The sequence below is a fragment of the Fundulus heteroclitus genome, chromosome 23 (assembly GCF_011125445.2).
Source record: "Fundulus heteroclitus isolate FHET01 chromosome 23, MU-UCD_Fhet_4.1, whole genome shotgun sequence".
Taxonomy (NCBI): domain Eukaryota; kingdom Metazoa; phylum Chordata; class Actinopteri; order Cyprinodontiformes; family Fundulidae; genus Fundulus; species Fundulus heteroclitus.
In genome coordinates, this window is record NC_046383.1 from 24,407,216 (window position 1) to 24,424,704 (window position 17,489).

The 17,489-nt window shown below is 44.0% G+C and overlaps 2 protein-coding genes across 3 annotated transcripts; one reads left to right on the plus strand and one right to left on the minus strand.

Annotated features, from left to right (window-relative positions):
- The first annotated feature begins 52 nt into the window (after positions 1-52).
- fgf1a (fibroblast growth factor 1a) lies at positions 53-9,456 on the plus strand. Its single transcript, XM_012856499.3, has 3 exons — positions 53-528; positions 7,630-7,733; positions 7,847-9,456. The coding sequence occupies exons 1-3, from the start codon at positions 366-368 to the stop codon at positions 8,045-8,047; spliced, it is 468 nt and encodes a 155-aa protein (XP_012711953.2). The 5' UTR covers positions 53-365; the 3' UTR covers positions 8,048-9,456.
- A 160-nt stretch (positions 9,457-9,616) lies between these two features.
- LOC105920731 (NEDD4 family-interacting protein 1-like) lies at positions 9,617-17,464 on the minus strand. 2 transcript variants are annotated; one of them, XM_036127182.1, is made up of 8 exons: positions 17,254-17,464; positions 15,695-15,788; positions 13,418-13,557; positions 13,242-13,329; positions 12,526-12,650; positions 12,343-12,409; positions 12,092-12,200; positions 9,617-10,708 (listed from the first exon to the last, which is right to left on the minus strand). In XM_036127182.1, the coding sequence occupies exons 1-7, from the start codon at positions 17,287-17,289 to the stop codon at positions 12,094-12,096; spliced, it is 657 nt and encodes a 218-aa protein (XP_035983075.1). In that variant the 5' UTR covers positions 17,290-17,464; the 3' UTR covers positions 9,617-10,708; positions 12,092-12,093. The 2 variants fall into 2 exon arrangements, with proteins under 2 accessions (XP_035983075.1, XP_012711845.1); XM_012856391.3 differs by having other exon boundaries at positions 9,617-10,718.
- Positions 17,465-17,489: the final 25 nt, after the last annotated feature.

Consider the following 17,489-nt stretch of genomic DNA (forward strand, 5'->3'; position numbering starts at 1 on the left):
CTGCCTGCCTGCCTGCCTGCAGACTCACCGCCGCCCTGTCCCCCTCCACCTGACACGCGTGGCTGTGAAGCAGCCTGCTGGGTTGTTTGCCGGCCTGTAACATCCTCACCTGTAGATAATCCCGACACGAAGCTGAAGCGCTGACCTGCAACATGTGTTCATGGAGCTGTTGTAGGGAAACCTGATATTTCAGCTGATTCACGCCAGCCAGCGGGGGGCGGGAGCGCGCAGGTTGCCAGTCTCGCTCGTGCACGACGACCCAAACACTGGACCACCACCATCACCGCAGCAGGACGCGCAGCTCACCACCCTCCCCTCGCCCACCCGCACCTGTTTAAACCCCACCTGCCGAGCCCCAGCCCGGCATGATGGCGGATGGAGAAACGCTCGCAGCCGAGGATCACGGCGGCCCGGCGCTGCGGGACTACCGGCGGCCGACCCGGCTGTACTGCATGAACGGCGGATACCACCTGCAGGTCCTGGCCGACGGCTCGGTGTGGGGCCAGAGGGACGAAGGGGACGTTCACAGTGAGTGAGGCTGCTGCTGCTGCTGCTGCTGCACACTGCGCTTTTTCCTGCCCGCACAGGTCTGCAACATGACGCCTCCACTTCCTCTGCATGGTGGAGCTGCAGCAGGACCCACAGACCACTGTTAGAGGAGCAAATGTTGCAGCAGCCTGGCTGGCTGGGCTTCAAAAGGCCTGGAGGAGGGAGGGCGGGGTCCAAACAGTTAATAGTTGGGTGTTTTAAGGTAAACTAGTTATAATAATAATAACACCGGCCTTCCCAACAAGGCCCTGCGAAAGGGTCATAACTAAATCCCTGAATGGCTTAACACAGGGGTTTGCAAATTCATTCAATGTGAGCATCCCCCTTGAATGGGTAAAGTACATTAATAAAAAGTCCTATTCATAAAATACCCATCCAAATATTTCCATCTTACAGGCTACTTTTACTGAAACATCATGAACAGATGGCCTACTTTTAAAATCGAGCTGTCATTAGAGCAAATTCATAAACGGATTGTTTTCAACAGCAGACAAATGTCAACGTCAAACTGAAGTCACGTCAACAGGAGTCGTCAGCGGAAATAATAATAATATTAAAAAAGATAACCTTAATTTAACAGACGTCAACATATTCCGTATTCCGATTTACTTTTTTGGCTAATTAGGCACAATTTAAACCTATTGCTATTTTAACAAACAAGCATTTTATTAGATGTTATCTCTTATCTGATGTATTTCTGATGTTTGTCACTATGTTTTACCTAACCCTCAGTACCTAAATACATCACAGACTTGTTATCAGTACATCAACCCTCCAGACCACTAAGGTCTTCTAACTCCAGCCTTCTCTGCATACCTAGAACCAGAACTAAACAAGGAGAAGCAGCATTTAGTTTCTATGCTCCGCTTATCTGGAACAAACTCCCAAAAAACTGTAAAAGTGCTTTTTAGTTCTTTTTAAATCAAGATTAAAAACCCATTTGTTTAGGATTGCCTTCGCTTGTTCTAGTTAAACTGTTTTACTGAAACATCATTAGTTTAAGTTTGTATTCCAACTGTTTTTAATATTTGCTTTTAATTTCTATTTAGCCATGTTTTATTTTGTTTTTCTACGTTTTATTCCAACTTGCTTTGATTCTGTTTTATTTTCCTATAGTTTAATCATGTAAAGCACTTTGCATTGTCTTTGTACTGAAATGTGCCATAGAAATAAATTTGCCTTCCCTAAATTAGGAGACCTTCAGCTGTGTTCTCCTCTAACACAGGTTCATCTCTCATTGCAGCAGGCAAATTGAAGAAGAGTCAGGCTTTTACATTTATTTAGTTGAGTGGGTCCTGGGCGTAAGTAATTTTTTTATATATATAAGTAACTATTTTTCACTTTGCCAACAGAGCAGCGCTTAGTCTTCTCCCCATAAGATGTCTCAAGGTTGGAGCACAGAGAGAGGAGGAGGATGATCTCAGTAGTCTTCAGCTTAACCCAAGAGTCTGAAGCTTTTAGGTCAGGGGACTGAGATGGTGGTGGGAGGTGGTTCAAACATCCATGTGTTGATTTGGCAAAAAAAAAAAAAGATTCTGGAAGAGGCCACCAGAATTATCTTTGAAAAGCCCAAGAGGTTCTCTGAGCTTTTGGAAGAAGACCAGGCCCACAGCATCATAGATCCTCCACCGTGCTTAACTGTGGGCACGAGCCACCCTTCCTTCCACATGTTCGCCCTTTATTTAACAACCAGACCCACTTGGAGTGTTCCTCTGTGGGAAAAACCCGACCTCAGGTTCATCCGCACAGAGCAGAGGGTCCAAGTTAAAGACTCGGTAACTTCAGGAAACTCGTCCCTGTTTGTTATGGCTGGAAACAAAAGGCTTTTTTTCTTTTTAACCAGATGGCATGTGGATCGTCTCTAAATCAAAGGCTGTGGTGGGAACTCTGTGAGCCCATTGTACCGCTTTATGCCGCCGGTCTCTTACGGCTTTGGAGATTTGCTTTTACCTCCTTTCCCCTCCTCCTCCTCCTCCTCACTGTGCCTGGAGGTGGGATAAATGGGTGCGTGCGCCAAAGGAAACGGCTAAAAGAAATGGCCCACGTTGCCTTATTATACCCATTTGGTTATGGATCACAGTTGTTATTTTGTTCCAACACACCGATCAAGTTTTAAAAAGTGAAATCCATGCTGAATATTGCCTCATTTACATTTATATTAAAGGAATTCGTAGAGGTTCCAGTAATTGTGCTGATGGAGATTTAGTTCAAAAAACTTTTTAATGTTTGAGTTTTGTTTGTCCTCTCTCTGAATAAATTTATTCAGGTTAAAGGCTTTTTGGTGGAGGCAACAAATATGCGTCGGTACACGTCCACAGGGTCTGGCAATCTTTTTTAAAGCGCTACTGAACAATAAATTTCCTCTCTCGCTGGATGTCTGTCGTCTGTTTCCGTCGAAGGTGATCAATTCCTGCTCATTCTTAGAACTCGTTCCTTTTTGCCTGAACATTTTCAGCCTGTTTATTTGCTTTAGGAGATTAACAATGACCTGCGCCAAAAAAGCGGGGTGGGGGGGGGGGGGGGGGGGGGGTTACAACTTCAAGCCCTTTTTAAATTGGATCTTTGGTCGCAAAGAAACAATGTGTTCTCTGTTTGGCTGCATCCAACCCAAAAGCAGAAACCAAAGAGCAGAACTGCTTTACGGACAAAAAAATGGTAAATGTCTTTATTAGAGAGATAAAGATTTTGCACATATCTCAAAAGAACATTATTTGAAAGTCCTTCTTAAAAAGAAAAAAAAAAGTTTATTTTTAAATATTTTCTCCCATTTCATCCACAGAGTTTGTGTCTTTTATGTTCATATTAGAGAATAGACCAACACAACGTGGGTGCATAGCTGGGAAAATGATTTGTGTTTTTTTCAATTTCTTTAACAAATATAACCTCTGGAAATCAGGGCTTGAACATGACTGCCTTCTTGGCCTAGACTGCAGCTGCCATGTCTGGGGAGGGAAACAACTACTGCAAATCTCATGACTTGGCTGAAATCATCCCTGCTGTGAAGCAAGGTGGTGGCAGCATCATGCTGTGGTGATGATCCGGGCGACCGGTCTACATAGAGGGTGCTTTATAGAGAACCCTGGACCCATGGGCGTAGGTTTGTATAGGGACCATAGGGACATGTCCCTACCAATAATTCGATGTGAATAACATGTTTATAATTTAAAATACATCGTTGTTACAGCAGTCGCTTATTTTCCTCTCGCAGCTCCGCTGCTTGGCGGCGGCTGCTGCTGCAGCTCCGTCTGCCAGCCTGCGTGTCCAGTCGGTCTTTTCTGTCGCTTTCACTTAGCAGCGCACGTAACTGTGCTGTGTGCTGTTTAACTCCACTCTCATTGGTTGTTTTGCCTTAAGTCCCGCCTTCTCTCTCCCTGGTTGGCTGTTTTCTAGTGCGTGCATGCGCGTGCATGCTTGCAGCGCGAAATTTAAATTTAATTCACACTAGAATACTGCGGTTACTACAACAAATATTAGACTACGAAACTAGTCTCAATTAAAAAAAAAAAATTATCCAAGCTATAACAGGCGATAGAAGAAGCAGGAGAGAGTAGTTTTCATTTGTGGAACTTAAGAAATGTAAGTAACCAACGTTAGCATCTTAAAATAATATTTAATTCTGAAGTATAATACATTTTATCAACAAAAATATTCAGTGTCAGGCAGGAGTTCTGAAGACTGCTGGAAAAATCGACAAGCAAAGAATGTAAGCTTTCAAAAAATCCCTTTAAGGTGGTTCAGATATAAATAGCAGGTGTTATTCGTTTTATAGAGTATAACAATACGAGATGGTGCCTAAACATTGCTATTTTTGTTTAGAAAGCATAATTAGGGTTCCACATAATAATAGTGCTATTTAATTATTTCTACTTTTGGAAATAGGATAAAGTACAAACAGAGGAACACATTGGTTTGATTTTACACAGATTTCCAGACAGTCCATGAGTAAATTAGTACAAACATTAGTGTCCGGTAAAAATGCTTGAATCTGGCTGTTTATTTTGGATATTATTACATTACGGATAAGATTATATTTTATTTTAATAATTGTTAGAAGCGATTTTATATTTGAATAAACTTAGGCTCATGCTTAGTGTTGTGATTGTAGATGATGCCACCAAAAATGAAAAGAGACATAAGGAGCTATTTTAACACTCAGTAAGTATCATAGGATGATATAAAAGGTTGTGTTACATTTAATCCTTTAATACTAAAAACACACTTGTATAATAGTAACATTATATGATTATAGCCAGGAAACACAGATATCCAGTAATAATGATGCAGGGCAGCTTGGAGGTGAAGCAGCTGGCCCTTCAGAGCTTCAGGTGATGTCTAATTTATTTTAATTACAAATTAAGGAGCAGCTTTTTATTTATATACAATATATATAGTGCTTATAAAATTAGTATTAATGTAGCAAAAAATGCTGCTTTTCTCTTTAAACGAAATGTCCCCTGATGCTCACGTCAAGTATAAAAAAATAGGGGCATGCATATTGCGTAGGACCAATGACATCAAACCAATGAAACTTGAGACCAGTAGTGTCCCTACCAAAGTTGAAATCAAACCTACGCCCATGCCTGGACCTCAGACCAAGACCCGAGGAACACAGCAAAGGAGAGACGTCGGGAACATCTGGCTGGAGTCCAGACTTTTAATCAAGTTCATCTCTGGAAAGACCGTAAACAGTCATCAACCAATGCTGCCCATCCAACCTGAGCTTGAGACGATCTGCGGGACGAATGGGGTATCTATGTAGCTGAGCAAGCCCTGAGATTATAAATGAATTCCCCAGGTGCTTAAACAACGTAAACGCCTGGAAATATGTGACCTTTTTTTTCTTCTTTTGTTTTTTGTCTATCCTCTTAATTAATTAGCAAAAATATTACAGTCTTGACTTTGTGTGTAGTGTTGTGAGGGGAGAAAAGTAGCCTAATCCACTCTGGAAAAAGCCCAATTTTAAGGAAATCACCAACACAGCAATCAACACGTATCCTTTTTTATTTCATATCATTTGACATTAGTGTGTGTGTGTATATATATATATATATATATATATATATATATATATATATATATATATATAATGAGCTAAAAATAAAATAATCACATATGACTTATAGATTATTTCCATCTCTGAAGCTATATAGTGATGCTTACTAGATAAATTATTCATTTGGCCTATAACATGATAGCGACAGCTTCCTGAGTGGACCTGTGGCTGCAGACTTCTTTAGATCTCACTGCATCCGGTGAGGAGTGGCATCCAGGTTCATCTATTCAATTCAATTTAATTTTATTTGTATAACGCCAATTCATGAAACATGTCATCTCGAGACACTTTCCAAAGTCAAATTCAATCAGATTATACAGATTGGTCAAAAATTTCCTATATAAGGGAACCCAGTTGATTGCTTCAAAGTCCTGAGAAGCAGCATTCACTCCTGAAGAAGCGTAGAGCTACAGGGAGAGTCGTCTGCATTGTCCATGGCTTTGCAGCAATCCCTCATACTGAGCAAGCATGAAGCGACAGTGGAGAGAAAGATTCCCCATTAACGGGAAGGAAAACCTCCGGCAGAACCGGGCTCAGTATGAACGGTCATCTGCCTCGACCGACTGAGGGTTACAGAAGACAGAACAGAGACACAACAAGAGAGACAAAAAAGCACAGAAGCACACATTGATCTAGTAATCTGTTCTACATTAGATGGTAGTAGCGGGTGAGCCGTCTTCTCTGGATGATGTCACAGTTAACAGAACATCAGATCAGGTGTACCTACTATGAAGATAAAAGAGAGAGAGAGCAAAAAGTTAAAAGCTGAAATGACAACAGTCATTTCAATGCAATGCAAAACTGGAGAACAGTAGAACTCAGTAGAGTGAGAAAAATAGACCCTGATGTCTTCCAGCAGCCTAAGCCTATAGCAGCCTAAGCCTATAGCAGCATAACTATATAGTGGTAGCTCAGGGTAACATGAGCCACTCTAACTATAAGCTTTGAGAAAAAGGAAAGTTTTAAGATTATTCTTAAAAGTAGACGGGGTGTCTGCCTCACGGACCAAAACTGGGAGTTGGTTCCACAGGAGAGGAGCCTGATAGCTAAAGGATCTGCCTCCCATTCTACTTTTAGAGACTCTAGGAACCACCAGCAGACCTGCAGTCTGAGAGCGAAGTGCTCTGTTAGGAACATACGGGGTAATCAGAGCTCTGATACATGATGGAGCTTGATTATTAAGGGCTTTATACGTTAGAAGGAGAATTTTAAATTCTATTCTTGATTTAACAGGAAGCCAATGAAGGGAAGCTAAAATTGGAGAAATATGATCTCTCTTGTTGATTTTCATCAGAACTCTTGCCGCAGCATTTTGAATCAGCTGAAGACTTCGAACTGCATTTTGTGGACTTCCTGATAGTAAAGAATTACAATAGTCCAGCCTTGAAGTAACAAATGCATGGACCAGTTTTTCAGCATCACTCCTGGACAGAATGTTTCTAATTTTGGCGATATTCCGGAGGTGAAAAAAGGAAACTCTGGAAACCTGTTTAATATGGGATTTAAATGACATGCCTTGGTCAAAAATAACACCAAGATTTTTTACTTTATTACCAGAGGCCAGGTTAATGCCACCCAGATTAAGTGATTGGTTAAGAAGTTTATTTTTTGAGGACTCTGGTCCAAAGATTACAACTTCTGTCTTGTCAGAATTTAAATGCAGGAAATGTAAAGTCATCCAGATTTTGATGTCATCAAGACATGACTGCAGTCGAAGTAATTGATTGGATTCATCAGGATTTATGGATAAATATAGCTGAGTGTCATCAGCATAACAGTGGAAATTAATCCCATGCTGTCTGATAATTTTGCCAATCGGAAGCATATATATAGTAAATAGAATTGGTCCAAGGACTGAACCCTGTGGTACTCCACAAGTTACCCTAGAGTTTGAAGAAGATTTGTTATTAACATGATGAAACTGAAATCTGTCCGACAGATAAGATTTAAACCAGCCTAATGCTTGGATCGGTTTATCTCTCACCTGTCCCCTGTCCCCCCCCCCCCCCCCCCCCCCCCCCCCCCAGCTGTGTTAAAGCTCAAAGCTGTGGCCAGAGGCGTTGTGGTTATCCTGGGAGCAGCGGCGGAGCGATACCTGGCCATGAGTGCTGAGGGCCGTCTGTACGCCTCAGTGAGTGGCTGCGGCCGATCATTTATCGTATAGACCCGCTCGGCATCACACTCCCTCCTTTGAACCCTGTATCGTAAACGGTCTTGTTTGCTTTTCTCTCTCTCTGTCGTCAGGCCACAGTAAACGACGAGTGCTACTTCCTGGAGAAGCTGGAGGAGAACCACTACAACACGTACCAGTCTCAGAAATACCAGGACAGCAACTGGTACGTCGGCCTGAAGAAAAACGGCAGGACTAAGCTGGGCCCCAGGACCCACATCGGACAGAAGGCCGTCTTCTTCATCCCCAGACAGCTGGAGGTCTCCCAGGACTGAAGACAGCGGGGCATTTAACGCAGGAGCCTCTCCAGTGAGGAGACGTGAGGAAGTGATGCAGGACCGGCTGACCTCTAGAGCTCGTCTTTAACGTGAATGAAGCCGCATCCTTCGCCTTCTTTTGACGACTAACACGTGAGCGGCCTTCCCGAAGTAGCTATCCAACTAACAGCTAATGGAAAAACAAAAAAAAACAAAAAACATTTTAACCCCAGAATTTGAATATCAGATGAGAGCGCAATCAATAAATCATGTATGGCCTGCATAGAGGGAAGTCCCTCCCTGAGAGTTATCCAGCAGAAAGTGGTTGACACCCTCAGCAAGGAGGGCCAACCGCAAAACTTCATTGCGAAAGAAGGGTTAGAGCGTTTTGCGTGAAAAGTTGAGTGGAAGGAAAAAGTGTGACGGGGACTACCAAAGCCTTCAGGCCAGCGGCCTCAAACTCCAGCCTTCGAGGGCTGATGCGTTTAGATGCGTCTCTGCTTCAACACACCGGCCCCCAACATCAGCAGAGCTCTGTAGAGCTTCATTGCCTGCTAGTGAGCCAGTTTGGCCTCTTGGTTTAGAGCAAGGGTCATGTTTAAAAGGTCGCAGGACCCTGGCCCTGGAGGATTGCAGTTTTAGACCACTTGCCTTTCAAGACTCTAAAAGAGATTTGCAGCCTGTGCACTACAGCTGTATTTATCGGCCCTTCTGTTCAGCAGCTCCTGAACCGGGAGCCTTAGCAGAAGCGTCATTCCAGCGCTCAGGTGAAACGACGACGGTCCAAAGTCCTCTTTTCAGATGAAAAACTTATTTAACCTGGAAATCCCAGTCCCAGATCCTGGAGGTCTGCAGAGGCACCAAGTCCACGTTGCTTGAAGTCCAGTTTGATCAGGCTTCCAGTCACTGTAGCAATCTACCGGGACATTTTAGGGAACCTCGTGATTCCCTCTGCTGATGAGCTATATTGAGATGTCAGTGTGTTTTTACGCAGGAGCCGGCATCGGCCCAGACTGCTGCTTTAATGACCCATCACTGTGTTTGATTGGCCAACAAACGGACCGGACCTGGACCTCAATCTACGGAGGGTTTTCAGGAGCAGGATGAGACAAACCAGACCCAGCAGTGCCGAAAAAGCTGAAGCAAACCTTGTCCTGCTGCAGTAAATCATGCAAAAGGAGCCCCAGCCACATATTCTGTGAATTTACTTCTCAGTAGATCATGTCTTAATCTCTCATGTCTTAATCTCTTGTATTAAAATCCTGCTAACGCTCTCATGTAATATTCTGATTCTCGTTAGACGTAAGCCAAAAAGCAGGTAACAATCAAATACTTGAATTTTGTGCATGCAATACATGTATGTATGGAACTGATACCTTTTGACTGATATTCTGGCTGCTTGGAGATGTAGCTTTATGTAAAAAAAAAATAAATAAATAAAATAAAAACCAGTGAAACTTCAGCACAGTTCGTGTTCTAAGTAGATCCGGTAGATTTATCTGAACAGGAACCAGAACTCGGCGGGGACACCAGATGCTTGTGCTAACGGGTGGGAGAACATAGAAAAACAACGAGACGAACCAGAAAACGCATTGAAAGTGACATTTATTTAACACTATATGTTTTCTGTACAGTTACATAACAACATAACCCCAAAGTTTCAGCGCTACGTCACACAGAAACAAGCATAACTGGCAGAAAGAATGAAGCTGATGATCCAAACCGGTCAGCGTGGACAGGGAGCATCCTCTGGGTTTTACTCAAAAGTGCAGCTGGAAAACAAAATCCTTTGATACAATCGATACCAACTTCTGACACAGTGCGGTAAAAGTTGGGGAGAAAAAAAAAAAAAAAAAAAATCTCTGCATCTGTCAATTAAATGTTGAGGCAAAAAAGAAAATCTGGTTCTTTGCCAAAACTCAGCACTGTCAAGGGAGCCGCTCAGAGATCTGGATGTCGGTCGGGCTCAAATGAAAATGGAGGCTGCGATTCTTATAACAAGGTTAATCCTGCTTCCAGGTTCGGATAATTTTTACCCAAATTAACCCGCGGCAATCGTTAAACAGAAACCTCTCGACAAACACAGGTGGCTCTGGTATGTTTGGATCGCAAATTACAAGCAGGTTCTCTCGGTTCCATCTCTGGTGAAGCTGTGTGGGAATGCGAAGACAACACTGCCTCCTTGTGCTTGAAGAGGGGAACAGCGGCTGATTGAAATAAAAGACGTCCGACTGGATCCTGAGCGCCTCTCTCTTGACATTTCAGACTCAGAGAGACCCAGTGGACCCATAAAGTGATCTAGCAGTGAATGTTACAGAAGGTGCTGCATGCTGCGGGGCAATCTTCAGCGCCAACATGAGCCTGGCTCTAATTAATAACCTGGCGGCATGCTCCTAGGCTACCATCAAATGATATAAGGCAATACTCTTACATTACAGACAGATGTAAATAGCACTTAACATTAGCCACTAATGAATACCTAAAGGGACTATTACTGCTTAGCATGTTCCATTGATAAAATGTCAAAACAAAAAAAAACACATGATATATTTCTATAGATATTTCCTGAATGAGCCACCATCTTGAGGTCGTCCTCGTCTAGGACGCGTCTGGCTGATTTCTGGTGAAGTCCCGTCTCGTGACTCTGAAACGCCTTCCTGCTCCGTCTCCTCTCGGCACCTTTCAGCAGCTTTATGGGAGGAGAAAAGAAACGGCGTGACATGTGAACTAGGGCTGTGCATAAAAATCGATATAAAGATTAATATCGATATTTTTAAAAACGATTTAATATCGATATTCTGGCTTTCAATATCGATATACCTCCCAACCTCTAGGGTCGTTATTACAGCGCAACCATTACAGTTCACAGCGAAGGAGAGCGAGTGAGACGAATTTGTGGAACGGCCGACAGGATTTTAGAAGCTCCTTTGTCCCTAAAATCAGATGTTTGGGCACATTTTTGGTTTCTGTGACACGTTAAATGCATTGAAGCAAATGCACTTTATTTTCCAGTTAATATGTCAGTGATCAATAAATAGAACATAAACATAATATTTGGCTGATTTTGGTGATTGAATCACTGAGCATTAATTCAAAGTAATAAATATCGATATTGGAATCAAATCAAGCTGAGCTATGTATCGAGAATCGTATCGAATCGGCTCATCCTAGATGATACCCAGCCCTAATGTGAACGCGCTTTACCCAGTGGAGGAGTGGATGCGCCGTTTAGCTCGTTTGGCGGCTGCCCTGGTTAACGAGCGCAAAAGTCGTTTAAAAATAATTAATCTTTCATTGCAGTAAAAAGAATTTCACATTGAAGGTTCAATCTGTCATTTGACCATGAGGGGGAAACAACACAAACTCACCGAAGTAAATGGTACAAATTCCCTCAAAATAAAAGGTAATTAAAGCATTTTTAATTGTACACTTCAAACTGTAAGGTGAAAACTGCATCCAGGAACTCTGAATTACTAATCTGTTATTTTCCTTCTCCCTGGGGTACAAATATGAGCGGACAAAGAGGCCACCGGTCTGGACGGGGGGGCCGTTATCGGTCTCGCTGAGATGCACAGTGAGCAGGGTGGTAAAGGGAGGTTAAAACAAATCTCCAAAGCAGTTTGGTTTAGCACCGTCAGATAAGCACTAAAACCTGCCTACATAATAAAGGTTTTTAACTGGGCCCTTCAGAAGAACACTGATCCAAAGCATCGATCAACGCGGAGCCGGCAGACAAAAATCCACCTTCCTTCCTTGGCAATCTCAGCCCAAACGCCCGAATAGCAGAGGAAAGGAGCGTAGGGTGGGCGGAGCTAGAGATTGTTCAACGTCCTGAAAGAGGAACGGTCAAAGATCCCTCGCCCTGCAACCGCGTGACGTAAAGCACACAGAACTGACAAAACTAAGGGGACGAAGTTTTAACAGCAGCACTGCTAATAGCCAATAGAACCTGTGGTTTTATTCAGAGAGAAAAATACTAGAAACTTTGGGTGTTTCTGTCCCTGCAGTAAAAAAAACCAGGGGGGTAGGTGGGCAGTAACTGTGGACACCAAATCAACTCACCTCTAGTAGATGAAGAGCACCCTTGTCCTGGGGAGGTTGGCGTAGGCGGGGTCGACCAGTTTACGCACTCTGGAGTAATTAACGAAGCCTCTGATGAACAGCATGAGCCCTGAAAGCCACAGGTGATGACGGTCAGTCGGTATCAACACGGTCTTACAACCATCGTCCCAAATTAATCTGCACCCTGATTCCCATGACGTTTGATTTCACTACTTTTATAAATAATAAAAAATTAAAAACATCTCACTCACCCAGAGCCAGGAACACCCACCACAACCAGTACTGCCCGTCGAAGTATCCGGGGAAATAGGTGGAAAACTGCAGGAACAGACGGATTACTGGTGTGAGCCGCCGCTTTCTGAACAGCGAGCCGGATCGCGTGGCGCGTCCCAAACCCTAAAACAAATTCTGCTGAACACAGAGACATCTCCTACCCGGACGATGAGAACCCATTTGATGAGGGACAGGCCGAAGCCAGAGATGGCTCCGTAGCGACCGGCCGCCGACGTGGTCAGGCAGAACGACAGGAAGAAGCCGATCCAGTTGAAGAGGAACGCCACTGGGGGACAGAAAAATCGGGTCAAGCGTGAGGAATCTTCGCCTGAACATTTTGCATCCATTAGAGCACGAACAAGGAGTGGAAAATATTAGACGTTGGAAAGGCGGAAAGGAGGAAAAAAGGCATTAAGAATGAGGATTAATTTACAAACTCCTGGTGATAAAGACACAACTTAAAAAAGTACTAGAGACAGGATTTTTACTCTTCCTGAGATAAAAGCTGCAGTTGCACTTCAAAGTATGACTGAAACCTGGTTTGCTGCCCTGCTTTATGTAACCGGAGCACTTAGGGTAGCCCAGCCGGCGACTTGGACCAGGATTAGTGGATGTGGGGCTCCACTAATCAACGTGTTGTCTCTGATCTCTGTCGTTATGATGTTAAACAGGTCGCCAGAGCTTCCAGATCACATCAGCCAGTCCCTTTCTGTCAAAAACACTCCAGATGCCAGCCGTCAGAACAGACCCGCTGCTCTGACAGGTCAGGTCTGGGCTCAGGACAGCTTACAGCCTCAGAGATCTGGACAGCTGCAGGGACCCAACGCCTCCTCGCTCTACATCTGTCTCGCAATAAAAGCAAACGGCGTCTTCTTACTGAAGAAAGTGAGCATGAAGATGCCGTCGTTTCCTATCCGCAGCTGGTCAGCATCTTCAAAGTCCTCTCTGGCCACGAAGTCTTCTTCCTGCAACGGCAGCAGCAGATCCCGCTCCAATCACCCTCGGCTCACGCCTGCTTTCTTCAGAACTTTGCAGAGAGGAGGAGAGACGTACCGAGACCCGTCCGGCGACCAGCGGGACGCCGGCCTCCGCTTTGCTTCTCTCCGCCTCGTCGTAGGAAGGTAAAGTGGTGGCGACGTTGTACGGCGGCGGGTTGGGGAATCTTCCCCCGTCCTCCTTGTATTCGAAGAAAGCTGTGGATGCAACGAGGAAAAGAGTTTTTCAACCAAAAACTCGTGAAGAGGTTAATTTTCCACCTACAACTGTACGGTCAAATTAGATCACATTTTTTTTTCAATTGTTTTTTTTTTTTCTTTTCTTTCTGCAGCTTGTGCCGACACACCGTAGGGTGGATTTGTACTAAAACATAAATAAAACATCTTTAAAAAATAAGTGCCCTTTACTTGCCTTTTATGATGTAAATGTCTGAACTATTATAGTCTTTGATGTAGTAAAAACAGCAAGGGCTTTATTTTAGCACTCCATCAATTTACATGCATGCAATGGTGATAAGATACATTAAAATGTATCAATATATCAAGATTTTATCAGTCAATAGTAATAAGCCTCTTCTCTACTAAAAAAAATCTAGTTGAAGGTTGTTGTTTTTTTCCTAATCAGAGAGCCGATAATTTATTTCAATAAATTAAATTACCGTATTTTCGGACTATAAGTCGCACTTTTTATTCATAGTTTGGCCGACACTGCGACTTATTGTCAGGTGTGACTTATATGATCATTTTAAATGGTAAATCAAACTGAACAACATGAACCATGTAGTAAACATTAGCATCTATAGCCACAAGAGGGCGCTCTAGGCATGTGAAAACTATATGCTGCTCCTGTACCACTTAAAAATTAATCAAAACATTAAACAACAAAGACTGAACACATGTACGTATGTTGTTTCGCTGTTTCAGTCTGCATTCACGCAGCGGGGCGTTGAGTGGTGCAGCCAGAAGGGCCCAGACTGTGACAGAACCCTGTTATTGAAGCTAATAACAGCTAGCGCTAGCTTACAGGTCTGTTGTCATTCAGCCTCCCAGGTATGCTTCATATTATTCAGCCGATTATGGATGCAGCTGTGCAACTGAATAAGTTGACTTACCAGATTAAATGTCAGTTTTTAGACTTGGATTGTGTGAAATAAATTTCTAAATAAATGCGACTTATCATCCGGTGTGACATTTATGTTTTTTTTCCCCTCTTTATGACACATTTTTGATTGATGCGACTTCTAGTCCGATAAATACGGTAATTAAAATGAATTATTGGGGGACTGTATCACCTGCCGTAGGACATGTTGGCTAACTCTGGCACAGTTATATTTGCACTGTCCATGCTAATTAAATAATAAAGACGTAATTAACATGCACTCAGTCAATTGAACTGCATGCAATCCAGGCCTTTATCTCCATTAGGTCCTTTGAGAAGAGCAGCTCAACGTGTGCGACAGCTCAGATGGACTCAATGCAACACTAACTGTTTAGAGGGCAGCTCTACAGCAGAGGGACTATTCTGCTACAAAAAAAATTTAAATCTAAACAAACGACAGCTGAGAGTTACTGATTAGGGTGCTGCGGTTTAGGGCCGGCCGCTGACACACGCACAAATCTTCTCTCACTTCTCCCTGAAAACGAAAGCAGCAGCAGCAGCAGAGAGACCCGGCAGCCCGACCCGGGGGGGGAACACGCTACGGCAGGAAGAGCGGCGTTAGCCGAGGAGCCGTCCATCAACGCGCCGCCGCTCCCCGCTCAGAGCCACGACTGCTATCCGGGTCGTCTGGCTCTCGTCCAGGAGTCGTCCTCCTTTGTGCGGTCCGAGCACGAACGGCTCAGATCAGCGAGGAGCTCCAGGCTGCGCTCACTGACGCAACGCACCGGCTGACCTATACCCCCTTAAGATGCGAGATTAGAAACATGACACTAACCTTTCTCTGGACTACCTCTACACAATCGAGGGCCAAGAAAAGTGTCAAACGACGACTCCAGATCGAACCCTTACATCTGAGCCTCCTCTCTTCTGATTTATTCAGATCATAGTAACGTCATGAAGCACAATTTATTTCAATTATTGATGCTGGTTTCAGAGCTGCCACAGCACCACGCCCTTTACTTGGAACTGTAGTTCAGCTTTATGCACTTTGCCCGAACGGTTAGCCTTAGACCAGAGACGGCGTGTTTAATGATTACTTTTGCTTGCCCTTGGGTTTTAAGGACAACTCCTTCACTTTAGGGTGGCGACTTATCCTACGGTGGCGTCAGTCGGGGGCCGAGGCCGTAAAGAGGGTGTTGGCGGACAGCTGGAGGAAAGAGCAGAGACGATCCTGACCTGCATTAGCTGCGGCCACGCTGCTGTAGGGTGGCGGTGCATCCTGCCCGGGGCTCTCCTGGGACGGCTGGGCCGGCTCCTCCTCGTTCACCAGCTGTTGAAAATGGGAACACACGACAACGCGCCGTTTAGTCTGAATGAAGCAGACCACGATGCCGACTTAGAGAGCAATTACGAAGAATCTGGGAGGAGGGGAGAAAAAATATTAAAAAAAAAAACACCACCACCGTACTTTTACCGTCTGAAAGCTGATTATGTCTAATGCTCTCTTTCTCTCATATTGATCATAACACTGTAGCCATCCGGAGAAGATCCAGGATTGCTTGAAGCCTTAACGGACAAATTGTTTAGTTTTTAGTCCGGACCACTTCCTGGTTCCTTCGTCTTGAGAACCGTCACAAAAGCAAAATGTCGTTTCATCTGTGATTGAATTGTAAACACGTCCTGCTACCAGCTGGTGTGTGTGTGTGTGTCTGTGGTATGAACTTAAAATGTTGTCGCCATATCATGTGGCATTTATTGCCGCTACAAACAATCAATCTAAATCTTTTTGATAGTAGACTGTGTGGCTGGGACTGCAACAAGGGATCAAGAGTGGAAAAAGTAAAAGTAACAAGCCAAACAAAGCTGTTAATAGTTTTGGGTGTTTGTGCTGCAGACATCTTCAGCTGGAGTCTGAAGTCATAAATCTTATTGCGTCGTATCTATTCTCTTTGCTTAGTTTTAACATGGATAAACATGAAGGATCATCGCCCCAGCCCTTATTGCTCCCACATGCCGGGACAGGCTGGGCTGCTCTCTGCCTTCTGTCTCTTCTTGTCCAAACTGAATGAATATCAAAGCAAGGGAAGGGATCAGTCATCAGCTGATCAACTCATGACTCAGCTCCTTTTTTTTATCATGCATACAGCAACCAGAGAGCCATTGTTTACTTAAACACTTGGTGCAGATTTCCATTCATCGGCCGATGAACACTTGGAGGAGCAGGACGTGTCAGATGTTAACATGTTTACTTTCTGTACAAGAGAGGCAAAGAAGCTGCTGGGATCGATTTATATGAGCAGAGCATCTTACTCCAAAGGAAGTCCTTTCTTATTTGCCTTTCAATCTTTGTACATAAAAGTTCAGTTTACGATCTGAAAAAAAATACAAATGACTATTTTCTCGTAGATCTATGCATCACAGCTGAGGCCGGGCCGCTGCAAATACACGCCCTCTGCATTGTAATGGGAACCTTTATGCTCCGAACAGCTTTATGTAGCATTTCCTATGCGGTTTCCTTGACGTTACAATCAGGACTGCATTGGTGTTTTTTTTTTAGACCAGCTAAGCTGTTAGCTTAAAAAAAACATGCTAGCTTCGTTCTCCCGCAATAATCACATTATGCGACTCCGACTGTGCGTCGTTTTGTTTTAAAAAATAAAATAAAAATATATAAAGTTAAAACCATTTATCGTCATGTTGGGCCTCTGCCCGTAAACAAACGGCTCGCTTTGCTCTCTGACAGCTAGCTGCTAGCCGCTAGCCGCGTTCCAGCGAGCCAGCAACCTGTTACCTACCTCCTGGTATCTCACGTTGCTGTTCGGCTCTGCCATGGCGGAAGAGGAGCTAAATGGTCTGGAACGTCCCCCTCCGGCGTCAGACTGGGAAATAGCCCCGAAGAACACGAATTATGCCGACGAAAAAAGCAGAAATGTGAAGGTTTCCTCCTCCTGGTTAGTCGGCCATCTCCTTTCTTCCTCCTCAGAGCCGAGAACGGTTCTGGAGCTGCGTTCAGGGGCCGTAGGAAACTCTA

Excerpts from the sequence above, each read along its gene's own strand:
- fgf1a (XM_012856499.3), top strand. The coding sequence starts at position 366 with ATGATGGCGGATGGAGAAACGCTCGCAGCCGAGGATCACGGCGGCCCG. Across the intron at positions 529-7,629 it reads GGACGAAGGGGACGTTCACA|CTGTGTTAAAGCTCAAAGCT; the intron begins GTGAGTGAGGCT and ends CCCCCCCCCCAG. Across the intron at positions 7,734-7,846 it reads AGGGCCGTCTGTACGCCTCA|GCCACAGTAAACGACGAGTG; the intron begins GTGAGTGGCTGC and ends CTCTGTCGTCAG.
- LOC105920731 (XM_036127182.1), bottom strand. The coding sequence starts at position 17,289 with ATGGCAGAGCCGAACAGCAACGTGAGATACCAGGAG. Across the intron at positions 13,330-13,417 it reads TGGTCGCCGGACGGGTCTCG|GAAGAAGACTTCGTGGCCAG; the intron begins GTACGTCTCTCC and ends CTGCCGTTGCAG. Across the intron at positions 12,651-13,241 it reads CTTCATGCTCACTTTCTTCA|TGGCGTTCCTCTTCAACTGG; the intron begins GTAAGAAGACGC and ends TCTGTCCCCCAG.